Source organism: Ovis canadensis, chromosome 4 (genome assembly GCF_042477335.2).
Source record: "Ovis canadensis isolate MfBH-ARS-UI-01 breed Bighorn chromosome 4, ARS-UI_OviCan_v2, whole genome shotgun sequence".
In the NCBI taxonomy this organism is placed as follows: Eukaryota; Metazoa; Chordata; class Mammalia; order Artiodactyla; family Bovidae; genus Ovis; species Ovis canadensis.
In genome coordinates, this window is record NC_091248.1 from 50,214,042 (window position 1) to 50,239,454 (window position 25,413).

Sequence of the window (25,413 nt, forward strand, 5' to 3'; positions counted from 1 at the left end):
ACTGACTCTGTCCTAGATATGATTGAATAACCCTAATCCTTGAGAAAACAAGATTAAAGTTGAAATAATTAACCTCTTTTAAGAAATACTTTTGTGTATGTTGTCTGTTAATTATTTTTATAATATCTATGTGCACTTTACTAGAACTATATAGTACCCCTGTTAGGTTGAAGACATAATGACATACTATATTTACATAAAAGAACTCTAACACTCTGAGTGGTTAATTAAATTCCTGAAGATAAGATATTCAGTTGGAGACAAAGCCAGGACTTCTGTGAGGCCTTAGGGCTTTATTGCTCTTTCTGCTACAATGTGATTCATCCTTGTTCCTGTTCTTTGTGTCCTTTATAAAATAATAGCTGGAGAAACTGACATACTAAAAAGACAGATTTTTATAGTAAAAGTTATATGGCAGAATTTATAAATAACAAATTATCAAAAATGTTTCTCCCAGTTGAAAATCTCCCAGGTAATGCACATTCATTTTTAGCAACAATAGAGCTTCCCAGGTGGTTCAGTGCAGGAGATACAGGAGACATGGGTTTGAGCACTAAGTTGGGAAGATCCCCTGGAAAAGGAAATGGCAACCCACTCAAGTATTCTTGGTTGGGAAATCCCATTGACTGGGGAACCTGGCAGGCTATAGTCCATGGGTCACAAAGAGTCAGACACAACTACATGACCGAGTGACAGGATGCATGCATGAAGGCATAATTTACTTTTCAATGGTAATGATTTTAGCCCTTTTTATAGTATTTGAAGTTAAAACATGCTTCTAGACACGTGTATACTTTAATTGCTTTAAACTTTATCATAAAATACCATTTACAGGTAATAATTTTTCTTAAAATATATGAATTTACCAGTATGCCCTAAGTAGATGGATGATATATGTGTCTGTTTTAAATGGTTCAGATGCAATATTTGAAAAATGAAAGTTGTGCCTACTTTACACTGATGCTTATCAGAGTCCATGGCTGTTAACCCTTTTTTGGTACTTATTAAACTTAAAATAGTAAGTTACACAGTAACTTTCAAAAAAGAGAGCTCCTTATTAGAGTAATGCAATACAAGAGTTTCATCGAAGAGTGCCTGAAAAACTGATTTTTTGAAGTGTCAAGGATAGGAAGGTATCTTTTTTTCATCATTTTATGATCAAGAATTATTTGTTGTTCTTTGACATTCCAAAAGATGCATGCATGCACTATTGCCTTTGAACTTCACATTCTTTCCTGCCCAAGACAGCAATAATCTCTCCATCTCCACTTTTTTTTCTGAGAGGTTTACATATTTTACCATTCCTATTCCTTTTTCATCTGGATATGGCTTTACTGAGGAAAATGTTTGTGCTGTGAATGTTTTAGGACTATGGTGGTTGTAAAGACAGAATGAGTATTTAAATATGTGCTTAATTTCTGCCAAGCTCAATTTTGTGCTTTGCCTTCTAGATAAAACAACCGTTAACATAAGGAGACAAGGGGTCAGTATAAAGGTGATAGCAAAAGAATCACATTAAAATAGTATTATCTTATTACAAAAGTTTCTCCACTGAGACCACTTGGGATACGGGGGGAGTGAAACTTAATAATATTTTCCGAATTGCTAGTGGGCATTTGCTCACTTCCCAGTCATAGGTAGCAGCAGGATTCATTGGCAGACCATACCCCACTGGGGGGAATAGAACTATCCTAATATTCATCATAATGTCTAAGGTTTATTATACACATACTATGTAGAAAGAGAATTTAATGTTTAGTACTTAAAATCAAAGAATATAACAAAAGTTGCCAGTTTTTCCTAAATTTTGAAGAAATTCTTGTCTAGAGAGTAGTAAAATTAGAACTCACACACAGGCCCACCTGACTCCAGATTTCAAACTTTTTACTATTTCATGGTCCGTCTATATGCAGGAGTTTTCTGCGACATTCTCAGAGTGAAGTGAGAAAAATGTGATTCTGAAAATTCTTTGAAAAAAAGATACCCAGAAATACCAAGAATATCCCTGACCTGCTCAGTTATTTCTCCTGTTTTCTAGGTATGAATCTTTGTAGCAGACATGAGGTTCTTCTTGTTCGATCCCAAAGCTTCCATATGTTTCTGATACTGTTAAGTTTGTATAGACTTTTCGATTCTTCATGATATCACACACAGAAATGACATATGGACATTTTGGCTGCTTCATCACCGTGCATCATATAAGCGGGCTGCTAAAGAATAAAGAAAGAGGTTGGCTGCTTCTTTCATTTATTTAACACATTTATGCTCATCTCCTACATACTCCATGCCAGACACTGCGCTTGGCTTTAGGGATACAACTATGTATGTGATTCATGTCTGCCTTCATGTAGCTTAAAAGAAACATGTATCTGCTGTTGAAAATTACACTTGTTCTGAATGGTACAAATGCAGATCCTGTGAGAGGTAGGGAATGGCCTAAATATCATTTGGAAACAATTTTTAAACTGTGACTTTACCATACTATAACAGACTACTGATATGAATACTTTGAAAAACTACAGCAGTTATAATTAAAACTAAAGTTCCTGACATGCAAAAGCTTTCAGAAGTACTTTTAGGTTGATTTATCCTCAAAACTGTTTGTAAGTTCCAAGACCTTTGTCAAACATATTTAGTAACCCCAAACTGAGTCTTTTAAAATAAAAAGCATTTATTTTTCACTTGGCCTTTATTATTATTTTCTAACAATTTCCATATCCAATAAAGCAAGTGTGTTCTTCTGGTTAGGATTTAATTTTGGCAGTGAACATTGTTAGTGCTCAACAAACTGGAAGTTCAGAGAAAATAATGTATTATTATTCCTGTTTTATGGGATCTTACCTAACTGTGCCTGGAAAAAAGCTTACATTGTGGGATGAAAGTTGGGAACTTTAATGCCAAATTACACACATTTGCAAGCTTGACAGGGGAACATGGGAGTTTCCAGGTTTCCTCTTAAGTTTCATCCCCATTTAACATCTTTGGAAAAATAGTTGCTATGATGGTTCATGCAAAAGTGGAGGAACTGTAAGCCAGCCATTTCTGAGAGCTAACTATGTGCCTCACAAGGTCATCAGTACTTTCCATGAATGATCTCATCTTGTTCTTGCAACAACCACATTTAACAGGAACTGATAATCCTATTTTATAGATGAGGAAACTGAGATCGGAGAAATTAAGTTAATTCTTTCCAGGACATAAAGCTGATAAGTAGCAAAATGGATTACAACCCAAACCATCACCAGGCTGTGTTACCCTTGGGAGATTCAAGAAAGTTATAGTTACTGTAACACTTGATAAAAATAAATGAAGTTAGTTATTGAGGATGCTGAGAGATTATGTCTAAAGAAACTTCTGTATTTATTTTAAAGTATTTATTTATTTTGATTCCTTGGGTCTTAGTTGTGGCATATGAGATCTTTGTTGTGTCATGTGGCATCTTTTGTTGGGGAGCACAGTCTCTCTAGCTGTGGCATGCAGGCTCCAGAGCATTCGGGCTTCAGTAGTTGTGGGACAAGTGTTCTCTAGTTGTGGCAGTCAGGCTTAGTAGTTGAGACAGGGGCTTAGTTTCCCCCAGAGCATGTGGGATCATAGTTCCCCGACCAGGGATCAAACCCATGTCCCCTGCCTTGCAAGGAAGATTCTTAACCACTGGACCACCAAGGAAGTCCTGTGAATTCTGTATTTTAAAATTCACACTCCAGTGTCCGTTTCACTTGTAAGTCAACCTCAAAGGTAAGAGGTGATATGATATTTTCTCTAAGAGAGAAATATATAAAAAATAAAATGAGTAAATGTCCATCTGTAGCTGGCTGCTCAACTCAGGAATCTCCTGCTTATTCTAATTGAGGCCAAAAAGATTTAGGGTGGTTATTTTTTATTTATTTATTTTTACAGTTATTTGTCTTTTATTTGTGTACAAGCTGCTCTGCCAGTAATTTCTGTGAGATCTCAGGGAATCACCATGATTGGTTACTTAAGCTTGAAAATGAATGTATTACAAATGAGGAACATTCTACAAAGTAATGAATTAGTATAATTTAAAAAGATCAGTATTGTGTTGGAGACACAGACATAGAAGAACAGACTTGTGGACACAGGAAGGGAAGGAGAGGGTGGGATGAATGGAGAGAGAAGCATGGAAAGATATACGCTAGCACATATAAAACAGATAGATAGTGGGAATGAAGTTAGAGCAACCATGTTTTGCAAGCTGTTATAAATTTTAAAATATGCTTTATAATAAAAGAACAACTTCAGTTCAGTTCAGTTCAGTTCAGTCGCTCAGTCGTGTCCAACTCTTTGCGACCCCATGAATCGCAGCACGCCAGGCCTCCCTGTCCATCACCATCTCCCGGAGTTCACTCAGACTCACGTCCATCGGGTCCGTGATGCCATCCAGCCATCTCATCCTGGGTCGTCCCCTTCTCCTCCTGCCCCGAATCCCTCCCAGCATCAGAGTCTTTTCCAATGAGTCAACTCTTCGCATGAGGTGGCCAAAGTACTGGAGCTTCAGCTTTAGCATCATACCTTCCAAAGAAATCCCAGGATTGATCTTCAAAATGGACTGGTTGGATCTCCTTGCAGTCCAAGGGACTCTCAAGAGTCTTCTCCAACACCACAGTTCAAACGCATCAATTCTTCTGTGCTCAGCCTTCTTCACAGTCCAACTCTCACATCCATACATGACCACAGGAAAAACCATAGCCTTGACTAGACGGACCTTAGTTGGCAAAGTAATGTCTCTGCTTTTGAATATACTATCTAGGTTGGTCATAACTTTTCTTCCGAGAAGTAAGCGCCTTTTAATTTCATGGCTGCAGTCACCATCTGCAGTGATTTTGGAGCCCCCCCAAAATAAAGTCTGACACTGTTTCTACTGTTTCCCCATCTATTTCCCATGAAGTGATGGGACCAGATGCCATGATCTTCGTTTTCTGAATGTTGAGCTTTAAGCCAACTTTTTCACTTTCCTCTTTTACTTTCATCAAGAGGCTTTTTAGCTCCTCTTCACTTTCTGCCATAAGAGTGGTGTCATAGGTAAGTGAAAAAAAACTTGTAAAATTGATCTTGGATAAAATATAACTTATTTTTAAAATTTATGTTTATTTTACTTTTTTGCCACACCATGTGGCTTGTGGGATCTTAGTTCCTCAACCAGGGATCAAACTCAGGCCCTTGGTAGAGAAAACAGAGTCCTAACCACTGGACTGCCAGGGAATTCCCAAAATACACCTTTTTAAATGACTACTATTTTGTGAAGAAAAATTATTTTAATTAACTGCTTAATACTTTATATATGTCAAAGGATGCCAGCATCTTATAAAATATGTAAACTTAAGTGGCATCATAATTAGAGTAATTTTTTTAAAGAAGGTGAAAAGCAAAGGACATTGCTAACAGTTTGTGCAAGATCATTCTATCCATTTTAAAAGCAAAGATGAGGGGTAGAAATGGAAAACAGTACACTGAATTAAATAGGCTAGATGGATAGACATATAAAAATTAAAACATATATGTAACGTAGTAAGATCCAATGCAAAGGATTTATTTAATTATAGCATATGTCATTGCTATATTTTGAATATACCATTGCATATAGTATGTTGTTTAATTCCAAGTATCCCACAAGGTTATTTAAATTCTCTGTTTTTTCCTTTGAAACTAGAACTGTTTCTGGAAAAGAGACCAGGAGAAGCCTAATCCTTTTAATCTCTTGTGTGTGCCCATGTCCAACTCCTCACAACCCCGTGAACTATAGTCCACTAGGCTGCTCTCTCCACAGGATTTCCCAGGCAAGAATCGTGGAGTGGGTTGCCATTCTCTTCTCCAGGGGATCTTCCCAACCCAGGGATTGAACCTATGTTCAGGAAGGCAGATTCTTTACTTGCTGAGTCATTGGGGAAGCTCCTGCATTAATTTGGCTGCACTGGGTCTTTGAGGCATGTGAGATCTAGTTCCCTGACCAGGGATCAAACCTGGGCCTCCTGCATTGGGAGCGTGGTGTCTTAACCACTGGATCATCAGGGAAGTCCCTTTAGTCTAATCTTTTAGTACAAGTGAAAATCTTAAGGTCAAATGTTATACATATTCACCAATGTTTATTCTATTTTGATTTTAAGGATTTATATGATGCTATTATTTGATTGGATAGTTATATTCTCTTTCTTTAAAAACAACATCATTTAATTTTTTATTGAAATATAGTTGATTTAAACAATGTTGTATAAATTATTGCTATACAGGAAAATGATTCAGTTATTCATATGTGTATGTATGTTTTTAATATTCTATTATAGTTTATCATAGGATATTGAATATAGTTCTCTGTGCTATACAGTAGGAGCTTGTTGTTTATTTATTCTACATATAATAGCTTACATCTGCTAACCCCAACTTCCCACTCCATTCCTTCCCCAGCTCCCTCTGCCTTGGCAGCCGCCAGTCCATTCTTTATGTCCATGATTCTGTTTTTGTTTTATATATAGGTTCATTTGTGTCATATTTTAGATTCCACATTTAAGTGATATCATGTGGTATTTATATTTCTCTTTCTGACTTACTTCACTTAGTGTGATAATCTCTAGTTGCATCCATGTTGCTGAAAATGGCATTATTTTGCTCTTTTTATGCTGAAACTTGTATACATAAACCAAGTCTTCTTTAGTCATTCATCTGTTGGACATTTAGGTTGTTTCCATGTCTTGGCTATTATGAATAGCGCTGCAGTGAGCATAGGGTGCATATATCTTTTTGAAGATATATATATAGTTTTGTCTGCCTATGTGCCCAGCGGTGAGATCATTGTATCATATGTTTTTTGATCAACTTCCATATTGTTTTCCACAGTGGCTTCACCAGCTTACATTCCTGCCAACAGTGTAGGAGGGTTCCCTTTTCTCCACATCCTCTTCCGGTTATTTGTACACTTTTTAATGTTGGCCATTTGCATGCAGAATTCCATGTATACAAGAGCCTGGTGGGTTACAGTCTACGGGGTTGCAAAGAGTCAGACATGACTGAACAATTTTCACATTTTTTTTTCATTATTACTGGTGTGAAGTGGTGCCTCATTGTCATTTTGTACTTCATTTAATTTAAATGAGTAGCTTTGCAAGCACTCGAGACACAATTATATCTCATCCTTATATAACAAAATTCAGACCATACCTGCTTAAGCCATAGAAATGGAGTTTATTTGCTTGCATGGTCATTTGTTTGTTTTGGTGGCACCCTGTGATTTTTTTTTGGTTTGTCTTCATATTCTTGAAGGTTATACAATAGTTTCCTGAGATCTCTTTATTTTACAGGCCTTATGAACTGTAGGCATATGTTAAGATCATTACTAAATGTCTTTAGAAAATAATTTGCTTTTATAGTTAAAAATAATCTTAATAGAAAATTAAGACAAATCAAATACAGTAATTGAAAAATGGCTAATATACACTGATGCTTACTATGTACTGGGCATGGTGTACATAACTTAATCCTTAAACAAGTGAGTTAAATACTTCTGTAATCTATTTCAGATGTGACAAGTGAGACATAGTGAGATTCAGTAACTTTCCTATCAATAATCAGGAGGCAAGTGGCAGACCTAGGCTTTGCACCTGCGTGTTCAAGCACCATGTCAGTCTACTTCTGGAGGAATTATGGAAGATGTAACTGGGGATGTTTAGAACTGTAGGTAGAAGAAATGTAACAAGCAAGCATGTAAGGATAAAAAAATGAAAATTATAATACTGGCTTATACATACAAGTTATAACATTACTTTAAAATTATTTTTAGTGTTTTAATAGCAGAACTAAACCAAATGGGAAGGCATTGACTGGGTCAGAGTCTTCGGAACTTTTGAATTTCTGGTAGTAGCTGGTAGATCAGCTATGGCAAAATTCAGAGCTCTATTGCAGATAACTGTCTTCAGAGACCCAGCCCTTTTCTGGGCTAGCAGCCCCTACAATGAGCATGTACAGACTTATCTTGTAATATTCACCTAAGAAAAACTTGATAGTCATCAGTTGTTGAACTCAGTTTGCTAAAAATAAATTTTAAAATGTTAGTGACTTTCACATTTAATTACATTAAAATTGTTATTTCTTTTTAACACAGTTGGGTCAATTATCATGAAATTAAAATCTGATATGAAGACTGAGTTTCTAAATTCTGCGTATGACTCCTAGTTCCTTTCACACACTGCTTATTTTTATTCCCAGATAGTGTTATGTTTATGAAGTTAATTATTTAAACTTTTCTCACTATGCAGGTGGATGCCTTACATTGTTAGAAATGTTTATTTCCCTTAGGCATTTCATTAAATAGTGAAGAAATAAATAAATTGTGTTAAAGTGTTTAGCACATGCTTTTGTTTTTTAAAAAAGTCATTTAACTTGTCTTAAGTGTTTTGATCTCAAAAGTACCTACATTCCTAGAGAATTTATGTGAATATGAAGTTCAGGGTCACATTTTTCCTGCCATATGCTGTTTTTCAGAATAAGAAGTTTGCTTTTAGATATTGATGGCTGTGTGCTAAGTCACTTTGGTCGTGTGCTACTCTTTGCAACTTTATGGACGGTAGCCCCCAGGCTCCTCAGTCCATGAGATTCTCCAGAGAAGAATACTGGAGTGGGTTGCCATTCCTTAATCCCGGGGATCTTCCCCACCCAGGGATAGAACCCACATCTCTTACATCTCCTGCATTGGCAGGCAGGTTCTTTACCACTAGCGCCACCTGGAAAGCCCATCCTTACTACAAGTGCTGCTTAAGTAAGCATCAGGAGAATATAAGATACCTCCATTGCTTTGAAAGACAAGGTATTTGAGGTGCACGATTATTTCAGCTGGTACAGAGACCATTGGGCCAATAAGTAAATTAGTTTGTTTATATAAAATTTATGTGTTTTCATTGAAGGGTCAATTTTTTAAAGGTTTAAATCCGTTTATTGTCCACATAGCAGAAATAGTAGATCAGTATTGTAAAGTCTGAGAAAATCTTTATTGGGCATATAACTCAATATCTAAGTGAATAAATAAATATGTACTTTAGGAAAGAAAGCTAAAACTTTCTATTATTTTTCAAAATATCAGTTTTTGATGCTAATGATATTCTTTAAAGTAATAAAATTGAGGAACCATTCAATAATAAACACATAGATAACTTTTTTAATTTCAAGAAAATATAATTGTTTTGCCTTCTTAATTACAGTAATTTCTACTCTGCTTTATTAAATATTTCATTAATTTAAGAATCCCCTTTTAAACTGCAGGGGGCACATATCAGAATATTTGAGGTGTAGGATGTTAAGTTTGAAACAACATTCAGTTTAAATACTGTACATTTATATTTTGAATACAAAATGCAGACATTTGACAAAATATCCTAGAATTCTCATAAAGTGTATCAGAATTCCAAAGAGTAACGAATCAGATTATCTTGGTCATGAAAAGATGCATGGATCAGAATGCTCTCTGGAAAATGAGAATATGGAAAGGAAAATCTTAAGCCTTTGAAATGAGGATGAATCACATTTAAAGACAAACTGACTGTGATTATGCTTTGTTACTTTTTCTGACCCTACAAATTGATAACCATTAGTACTTTGAATAGCCAGTTAATATGAGATTTAAGGCTAAGAAAGAAGACTAGTAAAGCCATTTACAGTCATATTTTATTAATTTTTTCTGTGTTTATTATTTGAACAGTTTGGACCTTGGAGACACTTGATTTCTTTACAACTTCTTACAGTGTAAGCATGGTTTTGCTGTTACTGTCATGTTCAAGAAAAAATCTAACCCACAATATTAAATCTAACAGGTTACACATGTATGTTCTGAAATCTCACTATTCTATTACTTTTTTTGTTGAGTTGGATTCAACTGGGGTAAGATCCTAGAGGATTTAATCAGGCTTTAAGTGCAAGGCTACATAAGGCATGCAAACTCAAGTAACATGTAACAGTGGTTCTTTGTTGAGCACAGGTTTATTCAACAATATACTTTCAGTGTAGTTTAGAAATAGAAACATTATGTTTAAACCACTGCAAAATAAAAGTGGAACTACTATAATTCATTCTTACTGAGTTTAGTATGTAAGTTTCCTTTTTCATTATTTCTGAAAAATCAGGTAATCTGTCATACTCCCTGGAATATATGAATTGATGAGGAATTCATGACATCTGAAGGCAGTTGTTGTTGTTTAGTTGCTCAGTCATGTCCAACTTTTTGCCACCCCACTGTCCATGGAATTTCCCAGGCAAGATTGCTGGAGTGGGTTGCCATTTCCTCCTCCAGGGGATCTTCACGACCCAGGAATCAAACCCAGGTCTCCTACATTGCAGGAAGATTCTTTAACATCTGAGCCACCAGGGACACCCAGGAAGAATAAATAGCTATTTATAAATGAAGAAATCAAGGATTCTTTTCCTCCTTTCCCAAACCTACACACACACACACACACACACACACACACACACACACACACCCCTGAAAAAGAACCCTAAGTTCAGGTTTTTCAGGTATGAAGACTTATATTGTATTTTAATTCTTATCCTAAGTATAGAATCTAGTTTTTCACCATAATTATACATTCTTACCTCAGTGACTTTTGGAACAAATAGATATAAGTAAGACAAATTAATGAAGTTCAAATGTGAAATTTTATATCCCTTGCTCCTCAAATAATATCTTTGACAATTTACCATCCATCTAATAAGTTCTGGACTCTGTATTCCTTTGGGAAATGGCATAGGGCCTTCTTGAGTGTGAGATTATGTATTTGAATCTCTGATTTAGTGGAACAGTGTGTAAAACTCTCTCATAATCAGAACACTCCCTATTGGCTTCACATCTGAAGATCCCCAAGAGTGCTGTTTGTCCCAGTGCACATCTGGAACAGATTACGTGCAGTTAATTGGCTCCAGGTCGAGCTTGTTACAGACAGTAGCGCGCAGTATAACCTATGCAATTCACCAAATCCACCACTTTAGGTTAAATCACACCTACTTCTGTAATTCTTCCCAGATGCGGGATACACACACTTATGGGTACAAAACACATACACACACACACATACACACTAACATACACTGGAAGATAGCAAAGTATCGATAGATTAGTGGAGAGGTTGTTGGCAATACATTTAACCCATAAGTGATCTCAATTAAAAGTTTAAAGGACGGTCGGGAGGAGAAAAAAAGAATTAGGAACAGCAGATTATAGATAGTGGCTGTTTTATAGGAGAAACATATATAAAGTTTTAAAAAACATTTCAGGAGGTTCAGAATTTTTGATATTTTGTCCGTCACCCTTAACAAATGTTTCAGCACGTGTGGGCACTTACTGGAATGCCACAGTAGCAAGGAAAGCAGTGCTTTGATTTTTAACTTATTTAACAATATTAATGAGTTAGGTAACAGGGAACAGTATGACTACTGTTCATTGAAAACCAAAACATCAATCTTCTTAACATAGTGTTGGAGGCACAGGGCATGTCTTAGCGATTAATGACCAGTTGGAGGAGTAGATATCTCAATACATAGCTAAGGGCCATTAACCCCAACTGGTCATTAATTCACAGGAAATGTCCTGTACTGAGGTCATTATTGCTAATAAAATGCACACACAGAAAGTTTCCTCTCTTTTGCCTGTGTACATAAACATGCATTCACACTACATGCACAGTTACATGTCATAAAAGAATAGTATTACACATGTCCAGAAGCGCAGGAAAACTAAACCTAATGAGAAATTTCATATACTTAAACTCTTTGTTGCTGTTGCTTAGTCACTAAGTTGTGTTCGACTCTTTTCTGACCCCATGGACTGTAGCCCTCCAGGCTCCTCTGTCCATGGGATTTCCCAGGCAAGAATACTAGAGTGGTTTGCCATTTCATTCTCCAGGGGATCTTCCCCACTCAGGGATCAAACCTGTGTCTACTGCTTTGGTAGTCAGATTCTTTACTACTGAACCACCAGGAAAGCCCTAGTTTAATCCTGACATTCAGCTAACCTTCCAGTCTTTTTGAAGACTGTGGGTAGGTGGGAGTATGCATGTTAGTATGGCAAAGCTGTGGATCTGCTGTGATCAGATACCCATGTTCTGCTAACACGACGATGCTGGGAAAATTGAAAATAACAGGCAAGTGGGATCAAAAAAGCACTGATGAAAATAGATGGTAACAGCACTCATGGCCTAAGACTAAAGGCAGTGTGAATAACTGCATCATTTGAGTTCTACTATATTAGATATCAGAACAGGCATGAGGCACATTTAAGTGTTAGGCTGAACTACTCTTCGGTTTCCTCTCTCCTTCACCCACTGAATCATGCTACCTCCCTTACCCGTTGTTGTTGTTGTTTTTTTTTTTTTTTTTAATCATGCTTCCAGCTGTTTTGGAACCCTTCACTATGTATTATTGTCATCTGGAACTGTCTCTCCTTTTTTTTCTCTCCTTTTTTATTTTCTTTCTCTGTGAAACTAGCTTTGCCTTACTTAAACCTATATTAAACTCCTTTGATTGTCTTCCATAGCATCATATCAATATCTTGATATTAGCAGTTATTTCTTGAGAGTTTATTATTTGTATCCAATCAACTGCTCCTTTTAGAAAAGACTCTTATCTTTCTTCTCACCTTAATAAATGTTTAGAGATGAGTTATGGTGTTAGTGACCAGGAATATATATATATAATATATATTGTTGAGTGTATATTCCTTAAAAAATATTTTGTTTGCCAAGAAACACGTTTTTAAGGAGAATCTATAACACAAAGAATGTATCTGTGTTTTACGGGCATAAATGTAAAATTAAAAAGGTGAAGAAATAAATTTTTTAAGACACCAAGTAATTGAAAGCTCATATAATTTAAAACTAATTCTTATAAATTTTTCTGTAGACCAATTAAGTGTTTTGTGCCAACAGTGTATGTGTTGTCCTAATAGTTTTTATATAATATAAAACTTCAGTCTTTTAGAGTTTGTTTTTAAAATGTTATTTACTGAGGGACTTCATTAGTGTTTTATTCTAAAATATATATTTTTACTTAAATTATTAAAACTAGAATTTTCATTAAGGGCTGCTGATAGTATGGATCTTTTATGTCAGATTGAAATTTCTGTTTTCTCTTAAATTATATCATTCAGTTCAGTTTAGTTGCTCAGTCATGTCTGACTCTTTGCAGCCCCTTGGACTGCAGCCCACTAGGCTTACCTGTCCATCACCAACTCCTGGAGCTTGCTCAAACTCATGTCCACTGATGCCATCAAACCATCTCATCCTCTGTCATCACTTTCTCCTCCCGCCTTCAATCTTTCCCAGGTTTGGGGTCTTTTCTAATGAGTCAGTTCTTCACCATGTGGCCAAAGTATTGGAGCTTCAGCTTTAGCATAATTCCTTCCAATGAATATTCTGGGCTCATTTCCTTTAGGACTGACTGGTTTGATCTCCCTGCAGTCTAAGGGAATCTCAAGAGTCTTCTCCAACACCACAGTTCAAAAGCATCAATTCTTTGGTACTCAACTTTCTTTATGGTCCAATTCTCACATCCATGCATGACTACTGGAAAAACCATATCTTTGACTAGACCCATCTTTGTTGGCAAAATAATGTCTCTGCTTTTTAATATGCTGTCTAGGTTGGTCATAAATTTTCATGGCTGCAGTCACCATCTGCAGGGATTTTGGAGCCCCAGAAAATAAATCTCTCACTGTTCCCATTGTTTCCCCATCTACCTGCCATGCAGATGCCATTTGATTTTCTGAATGTTAACTTTTAAGCCGTTTTTTCACTCTCCTCATTCAGTTTCATTAATACGCTCTATAGTTTCTCTTCACTGTCTGCCATAAGGGTGGTGTCATCTGCATATCTGAGGTTATTATATTTCTCCCAGCAATCTTGATTCTAGCTTGTGTTTCATCCAGCCTGGAATGTCCCATGGGGTACTCTGCATATAAGTTAAATAAGCAGGGTGACATTATACAGCCTTGACATACTCCTTTCCCAATTTGGAACCAGTCCGTTGTTCCATGTCCGGTTCTAACTGTTGCTTCTTGACCTTCCTACAGATTTCACAGGGGACAGATAAGGTGGTCTGGTATTCCCATCTCTTGAAGAATTTTCCACAGTTTGTTAAATCGACAGAGTCTAAGACTTTGGTGTAGTCAATACAGCAAAAATAGATGTTTTTCTGGAATTTCTTGCTTTTTCTATGGTCCAGTGGATGTTGGCAATTAGATATCTGGAAGCATCACAAAATGTCAAGCAAATGTGAAGAATATTTGTGGGGCATATTTGGTACATTATTCTTAAATGAGTATTTAAATCAACTTGATTCTTTTCATTTGTAGTAATCTTCTAAATCAAAGAATTAAATATGCGCAGATTACACAAAGATAGAATAGTTTGGTACTTCCTACAGGTAATTAAAGTAACTGAGAAAACATAGTGTATTAAGCATTCATGTTGAACACTTCATGAATAAACAACATATAATCTGTAATGTATTCTTAGAATATTTGTCTTATGTATAAAATTAATACATATATAATTTGTTTTATTTCACCTTCCGAGACTGATTTTGACTTCTGAGATTTAAGATAAACTTGAGGAATCTTTATTCAAAGTCATTCTAATAAAAGCATTTTAATAAAGAGTTGATCTTCCATAAGAAAAATACTCTTAATAGACTTTCTCTTAAAATTAACCATATAGGCATATAGTATTTATTTTGATATTAAATAATTAGATAATTAGTAAAGTATAATATTTTTTCATTATGGCTTAACTTTCAGTGAGGAAGTACAGAAATTATTGATACTTGAAGCAGGTACCACATCTGGAATCCTTCCCAGAAGCAGGCAAAGCATTATTGCTCCTATGAGTTATGTCTTAGAAAATATCGAGGAGAGGGAAGACTTTTCAAGAGTTGAAAATAACTTGATTGTGACATAATGAAAAGCACATAAAATACTTTGGGGCTAAGGAGGCTGATTCTATCTGAAGTCTGGAACAAATGTTTTAATTCATCTTTTATTTGCCATATGACCTTGAGAGAATTATCAGAATGTGTACTTCAGTTTCCTCCTCTGTAAAATGAGGAAAATATATAATTACCTGTCTTTCTTGGATGTCACTAGCATTGATAAAAAATAAATGGAGGCATGTTAAAAATTTTAAGAGTATATTTGAGCAAAAATCAATCTGAATTGTGTGATACCAAACTGAAGTATCAACCACTAATACTGAAGAAGCTGAAGTAGAAAGGTTCTATGAAGCGCTAAAAGACCTTCTAGAACTAACAACAAAAAAGATATCCTTTTCAACATGGGGAGTGGAATTCAAAAGTGGAAAGTGAAGAGATAACTGTAGTAACAGACAAGTTTGGCCTGGAGTACAAAATGAAGCAGGGCATAGGCTAACAGAGTTTTGCCAAGAGAATGCACTGATTTTAGCAAACACTCTCTGCCAACAGCACAAGAGATGACTTTACACATGGACATCACCAGATGGTCAATATCAAAATCAGATTGATTATATTATTTGCAGTCAAAGATGGAGAAGCTCTATACAGTCAGCAAAAACAAGACCAGAATCTGACTGTGGCTCAGACATGAACTCTTTATTGCAAAATTCAAACTTTAATTGAAGAAAGTAGGGAAAACCACCAGACCATTCAGGCATGACCTAAATCAAATCCTTCATGACTGTACAGTGGAAGTGAGAAATAGATTCAAGGGACTAGATCTAATAGACAGAGTGCCTGAAGAAGTATGGATGAAGGTTTGTAACATTGTACAGGAGGCTGTGATCAAGACCATTCCCAAGAAGTAGAAATGCAAAAAGCAAAATGGCTGTCTGAGGAGGCCTTACAAATAGCTGAGAAAAGAAGAGATGTAAAAGGCAAAGAAGAAAAGGAAAGATACACCCATTTGATGCAGAGTTCCAAAGAACAGCAAGGAGAGATAAGAAAGTCTTCCTCAGTGAATAATGCAAAGAAATAGAGGAAAACAATAGAACGGGAAAGACTAGAGATCTCTTCCAGAAAATTAGAGATACCACGGGAACTTTTCATGCAAAGATGGACACAATAAAGGACAGAAATGGTACAGACTTAACAGAAGCAGCAGATATTAAGAAGAGGTGGTAAGAATTCACAGAAGTTCTTCATGACCCAGATAATGACGATGGTGTGATCACCAACCTAGAGCCAGACATCCTGGAGCCTGAAGTCAAGTGGGCATTAGGAAACATCACTATGATCAAAGCTATTGGATGTGATGGAATTCTGGCTGAACTATTTCAAATCCCAAAAGATGATGCTGTTAAAGTGCTGCACTCAATACGCTAGCAAATTTGGAAACAACCATTTCAACGGACTGGTTCCAAATTGGGAAAGGAGTACATCAAGGCTGTATATTGTCACCCTGCTTATTTAACTTATATGCAGAGTGCATGATGCTGAATGCTGACTGGATGAAACACAAGCTGGAATCAAGATTGCTGGGGGAAATATCAGTAACTTAAGATATGCAGATGACACCACCCTTAGGCAGAAAGTAAAAAGGAACTAAAGAGTCTCTTAATGAAGGTGAAAGAGGAGAGTGAAAATGCTGGCTTAAAAATCAACATTCAAGAAACTAAGATCATGGCATCTGGTCCCATCACTGGATGGCAAATAGATGCGGAAACAATGGAAACAGTGAGAGACTTTTATTTTCTTGGGCTCCAAAATCACTGCAGATGGTGACTGCAGCCCTGAAATTAAAATATGCTTGCTTCTTGGAAGAAAAGCTATGACACACCTAGACAGCATATTAAAGAGCAGAGATGTCAGTTTGCCAACAAACGTTCATCTAGTCAAAGCTATGGTTTTTCCAGTAGTCATGTTTGAATATGAGAGTTGGACCATGAGGAAAGTTGAGTAGCAAATAATTGATGCTTTTGAACTGTGGTGTTGGAGAAGACTCTTGAGATTCCCTTGGAATGCAGGGAGATCAAACCAGTCAATCCTAAAGGAAATGAGCCCTGAATATTCATTGGAAGGACTTATGCTGAAGCTGAAGCTCCAATACTTTGGCCAGCTGGTGAAGAGCTGACTCATTAGATAAAGACACCCATGCTGGGAAAGATTGAAGTCTGGACAGAGGATGAGACGGTTTGATGGCATCAGCAACTCAGTGAACATGAGTTTGAGCAAGCTCTGGCATTTGGTGATGGAGATGGAAGCCTGGCATGCTGCAGTCCATGGGGTTGCAAAGAGTCTGACACAACTGAGCGACTAAACTGAACTGAGACTGAAAGTGGTTAAGAGCACTCCACTGATAGATGGATGCTAGGGGAAAGATTTACCTAAAGAAACTTTCCAAAACAGGAAGATTATTTGATTGTCTATACCTTAAAGCCTAGTTAACTGTTTGATTGGTTGTTCTTAGTGTTATAAATTTGTACTTTTGAGGCATTTACAGGCTTAGGCTTTGTTCAGTTAGATAGGCTACATGGCACTAGAGAAACCTCAATCTAATGACATACTTGTTTAATTTATCAGCATTAGGTCATTTAATTTATGTAAACCAGCTTTTTTCTTCTCTTTCTTTTTTATTTTCTAAATTATGAAAGTAAGATAACACATTATAGGAGACTTGGAAAATATAGAATAAAGTTACATATAGTTCCTCTATATATTACAATTATTTTTTAAGTAAGTAAATTAAGATTTTTAGTTGGAGTTTCAATATCAAACTCACAAAAATTAATAGAATGAATATACAGAAAAGTAGAAGTATGTAGTAGACATGAAAAGCACCATGAACCAATTCAACGTAATTAAGAATTATCCAATTTTCACAAGATAGCAGGATACAAATTTTGTCCAAGTTTCCATAGAGTATAAACTAGGAGACACTGTAACATATCCAAGAACATAAAGGAAGGTGCAAAAATTTCATGGTTTAAAGCTATTGAAATCATATAGTCTGTTCTCTTGTTACTGTGGAATTATGTTAGAAATTAGTAGCAAAAGATATTTGAAAATTACCCACATAGTTTCAACTACAATGTGACATTTACCAAGGAGATATTTGACTTACCCATTTAAAGCCTCACTAAAGTTAGAAGACTGAAAAAAACACAAAGGGTGATTGTAGAGAAGAAAGTATTTAAATTAGAAATTAATATCAAAATGAGAGTAATATCAAAGATATTTTTAAAACTCCATGTATTTGGAATTTAAATGTCCACTTTTAAATGATGGATATGTTTGAAAAGCCATAACATGGAAGATTAGAAAATATTTGTAAAGAATAAAAATGAAATGGAGAAGGCAATGGCAGTCCACTCTAGTACTCTTGCCTAGAAAATCCCATGGACAGAGGGGCCTGGTAGGCTGCAGTCCATGGGGTCATTAGGAGTCAGACATGACTGAGTGACTTCACTTTCACTTTTCACTTTTGTGCATTGGAGAAGAAAATAGCAACCCACTCCAGTATTCTTGCCTCTAGAATCCCAGGGACGAGGGAGCCTGGTGGGCTGCCATCTATGGGGTCGCACAGTGTCGGACATGACTGAAACGACTTAGCAACAACAGCAATAGCAAAAATGAAAAGGGTATTTATCAGAATTTGTTGCATGCAGCTGAACCTGCTCAATGCAATTAAATAAATATGGATTCTTGAACAGGGTAAAAAAACATGCAATGAACAGTAGCATAAGATTTTTACACCACTTTTTTTTTTTTTTTTTTTTTTTACTTTTCTGAATGTTGAGTTTTAAGCCAATCTTTTCACTCTCCTCTTTCACTTTCATCAAGAGGCTCTTTAGTTCTTCTCTTTCTGCCATAAGGGTGGTGTCATTTACACCACTTTTTAAAAAGTACCAGTTCATGTAAATACTCAATGAATATTATTTATAATTATTATTACAAGACTTAGTTCGAAATATGTGAGTTTTGATTTATTCCATGTCTTAACAAAGACAACCAAGGCAGCTTGATTGTGGCAACCTATAATAACTATATCCTCTTTAAATTTTTTTCTTCTACAGTATTTTATATTCAGTGCCACCCTGTGTGGAGTAATATAGGTTGCAGGTAAGATTGCCTTGTCCCAGGTCTAAAATCTGTACTGGCGGCCCTGCCCAGATCATGTTTAATTGTCCCAATTATAGGTAGACTTGGGAATATTTTTTGGTCAGAAACAAAAGAACTCTCTCAAAATGATAGCTTTTATTCCGTTTTACTTGAGGATCTTTCTCTTTGAGGAAGGGATGAGGCAAGAGTAGGCTTCTACCAGTATTCTTTTCTGACCACGAATCCATCAAGATACAGAAAGAATTGGTTCCTCCTATATTTGCATAAAACAAGACAAACATTTTAGTAGAAGAAGGGATGCTAATTAACCTAAGTAGTTGAAGTTTTTGTTTTGCACTCATCTCCATGTCTGAATAAAGCCAGCTGTTTACTTATTACATTTTTATTATTCAGTTCTGATTAATTCCCCCTGCAACAATTTGTAAGAGCAGAACAAGAGAGAAGGAGAAATTATTTTTTTAAAAAACATACATTCAGAAAACTATAATTTACTAAGTACAGAGAAATCTGCAAACTGCTATATTAATAGTTGTTTTCTTCTTTTTAGATTCAGTTAACACTGTTTGAAAGAGAACATTGTTTTCATCATGGTTGTTACTAAAGATGAGAGACCAAAGTCCAGAAGCCACAATTTTCATCTTTTTCATGCCTTGATGATGATAAGCATGACCATGCTGTTTCTTCCAGTCATTAGAACTTCTAAGCAAAATATTCCACGACTCAAGCTAACCTACAAAGGTAAATGTGTCAGTGTTTTCCAGCCTCTCTTCTTTTATTTAGAAACGCATGCTGAGTTCAGTGAAATGTTTGTAATCAGTTAATAATAATATATTGTAGAACAAAAAGCCCAATTATTTATTTTTCTTGGTGAAGAAAATAGATGTAAAAACTGTCCATGTATACTTTCAGTTCGTTATTTACAAGTATTAACTATTGATTAGCATAATTAGGAAATTTTTATCCTCAAGTTGCAGTCAGCTTGTATTAAAACAAATCAGTCCCTAGATATGGTCAGGCCACTCAAGATGGTTTTTCTCTTGCTCTCTGTAAGTCTCCTGCTCAACCAGCAGCCGCTTCACCTACATCTGCCAGACTCCTACAAGCTTGCTTATGCTCCAGCTAATGATTGTTCTAACTTTTAGCCACCAAGATAGCCTATCAAAGCGGAGGAAGGGGTTTCTGCTGATTGCCCTGGTAACTGATGAGCCAACCTGCTGTCAATTCTTTCTGTAAATGGTAACATCGCCCCACCTCCCTCCCCGCTACCCCCTAACCCCTGGCCTCTGGGAGTGAAGCCTGCTGCCATGTTCTGCTTTGGGGTCAGTCATAACCTCTGTGGGGTGTTGCTCTAAGATCTTACTTCAGACATGTAAGCTCCCCTTCTGTTAAACCACTGATATTTCTGTCGCTGACCCTGGGCTCGTTCTTTGGTCTTGAAGCTGGGCAAATAGAGGCCTCCTAGGCCTGCAGTGAGCAACCTAACACCCTAAAAATAGAAAAATTGTTAATTCCATACAGCTGCTACTAATTAGCTTATCCTTAGCATTTTTTAAAAACATTAAGATATCTTCAAAATACTAACAAACTAACATATCTTGAATATCTCAAGCATATACATATTTTATTGTTTAAGAAGTGTGAAAGGCTTAAAACAGATGAGAAAACATTTAAGAAGTGAAATCTAATCACTTTTATATTAATTTAAACATTTAAAAGCAAAGTTTATATGCTAGTATTTAACCATCATGTTTATATGTAAGTGTAATATAAAAATATATATATATCGAGAGAGAGAGAGAGGATGTGCCATTTCGTGCTTGAAGATTTTTTTTTCCTGGTATCCCCTTGGCCTCTTTAATACCTTAACTAATGAGAGGAATATAGGGGATTTTCCTTTATTCTGAATTTGGCAGGTAAAAATAATGCTGGCAGTTTTAATCTTTAAGATAAAAAGTTATCTTAGGTAATCTTTTAAAAGATAGCTTTTCAGCTCAAATTAAATATCAATACTAAAGCTAATTTGATGTTTAATGTAAGCATAAGTGGAATTATTTTATTACATACACTACACATTTCATATGTTGGTATTTGTTTTGAAGTTATATCTCGTGAACAAACGAGTTAAGCTAGCATCATTATCTTTGAGTTTTTACATTCTTCTCAAATTGCTAGAACCGGTAAAACTAACCTATGGTTTTTAAAAAAATCAAGATATTGCTTTTGCATGGTTGAGGGATGATCATATGGAAAGGAATGTGAGAGGAAACTCCCTTGAATTATGGAAATGTTTTCTATCCTAATAGGGATATGGGTACATAATACGGGCTTTTCACAATCCATCATATTGCACATGTCTGATTTGTTTGCCTGTTTTTAAGGCAAATGCCTCTACATTTACCCTAAGTTCCCTGATAACTAAGTTGGTAAAGAATCCTCCTACAATGCAGGAGATCCTGGTTCAATTCCTGAGTTGGGAGGGTCCCCTGGAGAAGAGATTGACTACCCCACTCTGGTATCCTTGGGCTTCCCTTGTGGCTCAGCTGGTAAAGAATCCACTTGCAAAGGGGGAGACCTGGGTTCAATCCCTGGGTTGGGAAGATCCCCTGGAGATGGGAAAGGTTACCTACTCCAGTATTCTAGCCTGGAGAATTCCGTGGACTACCGTCCCTGGGGTTGCAAAGAGTCAGACACGACTGAGCAACTTTCACTTCACTTCCTCATAGAACAGAAAACAAATAGTAAAAGTCAAATAGTTAAAAAGATATAGAAAGTTTGAAAATAGATTGAAGGGAAAAAAAAAGGAAATATTACCTGGTTTCTGTGATACAATGAATAATGCCAGAGCATTGTATTGATGAATATAAACATGCAAAATAGACTTGGAAAGAAACTTTAATAATAGTTAATGATTACTCTCTAGGATTCCTCATGAGCAAAGCATTGGAATAAGGCTTGTGTGTGAATTATGTTATCCTCATCACCACCCTGGGAGGTGGAGATTATTACCATCTTCCTATAAATGAGGATACTGAGGTACTGAGAGATTAAGAAATTAAGGTCTCAAATTAGTTCGTGGCTCAACTCCTGAGCCAGCCTGGTGCTGCTGGGAGCCTGTGTAGCTATTCATATTTCTCACACCCTGGACAAGAGCTTTTCTTCCCTGAGGCACTTACCTACCTGACTGATTGTATGATTTCAGTTGTCAAAATCAAATGGGTTGAAGAAAATCACAGTCTCCGTTTAAGATTACTCAGGAGCCAAAAGAGATTTACAGACTTGTGGGATTTCCTCCCCTCTGATAGTCTTACAGGAAGTAAAGATTGTCATTGTGCTAATTTGTAGTCATAATCAAAATTATGTATGATTAATTGTAAAATGTTAACTCAAATGTGGTAACTTGATCATTTGAAAATAATGAATAAGGTTCTAAAAATTAAACAGAATTAAAAACATTAATTTTAGGTAGCTGCTGGTAATTAGCTTATTCTTAATAAGAAAGTTTTGGGGAGCTGAATCTGTTTTTGTACTTGGAATACAAAGTACAAAAGCGTGTAAGAGTTTAAAATCTTGTTTTATTTATCTCTCTATATATTCTATATATTCTCACTTCTCCCAGCACCTAGTACTTATATAAAAGAACTGGTATAAATGTTGGATTCAATGCCATAAGAACTCTTCTTTTTATGGTTCTTATATTTAGTATACTTTATTTTTTAGGTATTTATTTACAAGTAGGTTATCTGCATTTCAAAAGCAGTAGCAAAGATTGAATGCAGTGAAGTAATTTAAAAAACCTCTGAACTTACCCGTGTTACCCACACACACTCCCTCTCCCCTGCCCCTCCTTCCTCCACCACCCTCCAATAGTGCTCTGTGGCTGCTGTTAGTTATTCACTTCCAGGATATGAGGCTAGAAAATTCAGTTCCAATGAAAAGTTGATTGTAAATTTCAAAAATTATTCATTTTTATGAGCACAAAATCAGCTTTATTTTCCATAACTCAAGCTTCCTTATGTGCAGACCGGAGACACAGCCCATATCAGTAGAGTTAGCTACTTTGAACAGCTGCAAGATTATTTTACGGGATTTCTTAAAGGTCAACAGAAATATAATAACCATTTTATCTAAAGAATGCCCTTTGATAGACTTAGTTTTGAACCTCTGAATCCACAGGAGCTTGTTTGGTTCTTTTGTTGTGTAAAGAGATTCCCTCTCAGTTGAATATTTTGAATTCTTACATATTTATACATGCTAAATCAGTTTCTAGAGTAGTAAGTAAGGAACCTGGAGGTCAGGATGATCTGGGTTTCTGTATTTTGTGTTGTAAGGATAAAATATACATACATATATGGCCTTACAAGGTGGGCTTCTCACAGTGACTTGTATACTTTATACTGCAGATGTATTAGCTATAATTTTTGAAAAATGACCAACTTCAATCTTGAAATTAGTATAAACATTTTGTATATTGTTCTCCTGATGAAGAAACTTACACAAGTTAAGGATATTCATACCCAGGAATCTGTAGTATCTGCAGTGGTGTTTGGAAAACTCCTAAAGATGAAATAGGTAATACAGCTAAAGAGAATGTACAAAAGCTTTGGAAAAGGAAAAGCCGCTCTCTTTTGAATTTCTTTTCCAGATAGGAAGGCAAACACTAAACAGGTAAACAAATGAGTGGAGGTTACTTCAATCATGGGTTGTGCCATTCAGGATATAAGGCAAAAGACTGAATCCAGGATCCTAGTTAGACTTTATCATGTCTGAGTTTTAGGACACTATGAAGAACCTTGTTTTTATACCCATTTTATAGATAAGAAACATGAGGTCAGAGCTTGAAGGCCTTGCCCTAAAGCATGAAGCTGTTAAGTGAAAGAACTAAGTTGTGTGTTTCCATCTCTCTAGTTCAGGTCCCTGTTCTTGCCACTTTATGCCCTTGAAAGAGATATTGCATGTTCAGAAATAGAAATATCAAGATACATAAAAGAAGAAGAAAACAAGGCTTCATTATTACATCTTTGGCAATACGCTCTTTTCAGTAACTACCAAGAGTACCAATTATTTTTGCTCCTGCAAAACTTATATGTGTTTCTGTAGAAAAAAAAATGCTTGATGTCACCCTTAAAATTTTCATCTGCTATTATACAAATAAACTTTAGTGTATTTGATAGAATAGTAATTTTGTTGAATTTCCTGAGGAATGAATGGATATCTATATGTTTTTTATTATTTGCAAAGAAATCTGTATAAATGTGAAATGCGGCATGTCTCAAGTAGAGATAACAATTTGAGGCATCTAACTTACTTGATTTGACTAGTCTAATATTGATTCTGTTCCTCTCAATTAAGTATAGCAATGAAGAAGGCAGATTCTGAAGCCAAACTGCTTATGTCTGTGAGACATTTGGATGTTTACTTTCTGTATTGCAGTTTTCTAAATGCATTAATGTATTTAATAAGGATATTGTGAAGGTATCTTGATTCATGTAAAGCATGAAAAACAGTGTTTGACATAGTAAGCATTTGTCAGTTATTTTTTGCAAATCATTATTATCTTGCTAGGTATTAATGGTTGTTCCTAGACCACAATTTTCCCTGTGTAAACAAGTTTGAAAAATATTATATAGTTTCCTCCTGGGGATTTACAGCATATATTAAAATTGCCTCTGTTTATTCTCAGAGATTTTCTACTAGAGTTAGTTTCTCTTAGTCCAGTACCACCCACAGACTGTGAATTTATTGAAGGTACTTTCCAGTATTTTTATCTTCATCATATTCTAGTAGTTAACAAGCCTTTGGATCATTATTGACCTTGATAAGAGGAGTGTCTTTGAGTGGTCCGTAACCTTCAGAGTGGGTTAAAAGGAATCATAAAATCATTCAGAAGCTCCTTTCGAAAGTGGACATTTTTGTTGTCAAATCAATGATTTGCTCTGAATTTATCTCCCCTTACGTACATAGTGAACAAGCATAATCAATCTTATAGGAGGAATCCCCATATATACATGTATATATTTTTTCCCCCATGTGGAGCAAGTCATTGATACTTTAATTTCTAATGAACTCACTTGTTTTCCCGGACATATTTTCCCTAAACTGAGGCTGTGTGTGGGATTGGTTTTTGTCTGGCACATTCAAGAATCCTAAAGAAGACAGTTAAAGGAACAACTGTTAATACCTAGCAAGATAATAATGTTCACAGAAAATAATAACTGACAGTATGGCTAAAAAGAGATGGAATGGGAGAAATAAGAAAAATGATTAAATCAGAGTTAACAGAAGGGAAGGAGGATCAGATTCTTTCACTGTTGCCATTGTTAAGACATTGGCTTTTAA

The 25,413-nt window shown here is 35.8% G+C and overlaps 1 protein-coding gene across 2 annotated transcripts in view; it reads left to right on the forward strand.

Annotated features, from left to right (window-relative positions):
- Positions 1-25,413, forward strand: part of SEMA3D (semaphorin 3D) — a 233,240-nt gene that overhangs the window by 67,444 nt on the left and 140,383 nt on the right. For both annotated transcript variants that reach the window (XM_069586652.1, XM_069586653.1), the window contains one exon: positions 19,625-19,815. In XM_069586652.1, the coding sequence (XP_069442753.1) occupies positions 19,665-19,815 (151 nt within the window). In that variant the 5' untranslated portion in view covers positions 19,625-19,664. The remainder of the gene's footprint in view (positions 1-19,624; positions 19,816-25,413) is intronic.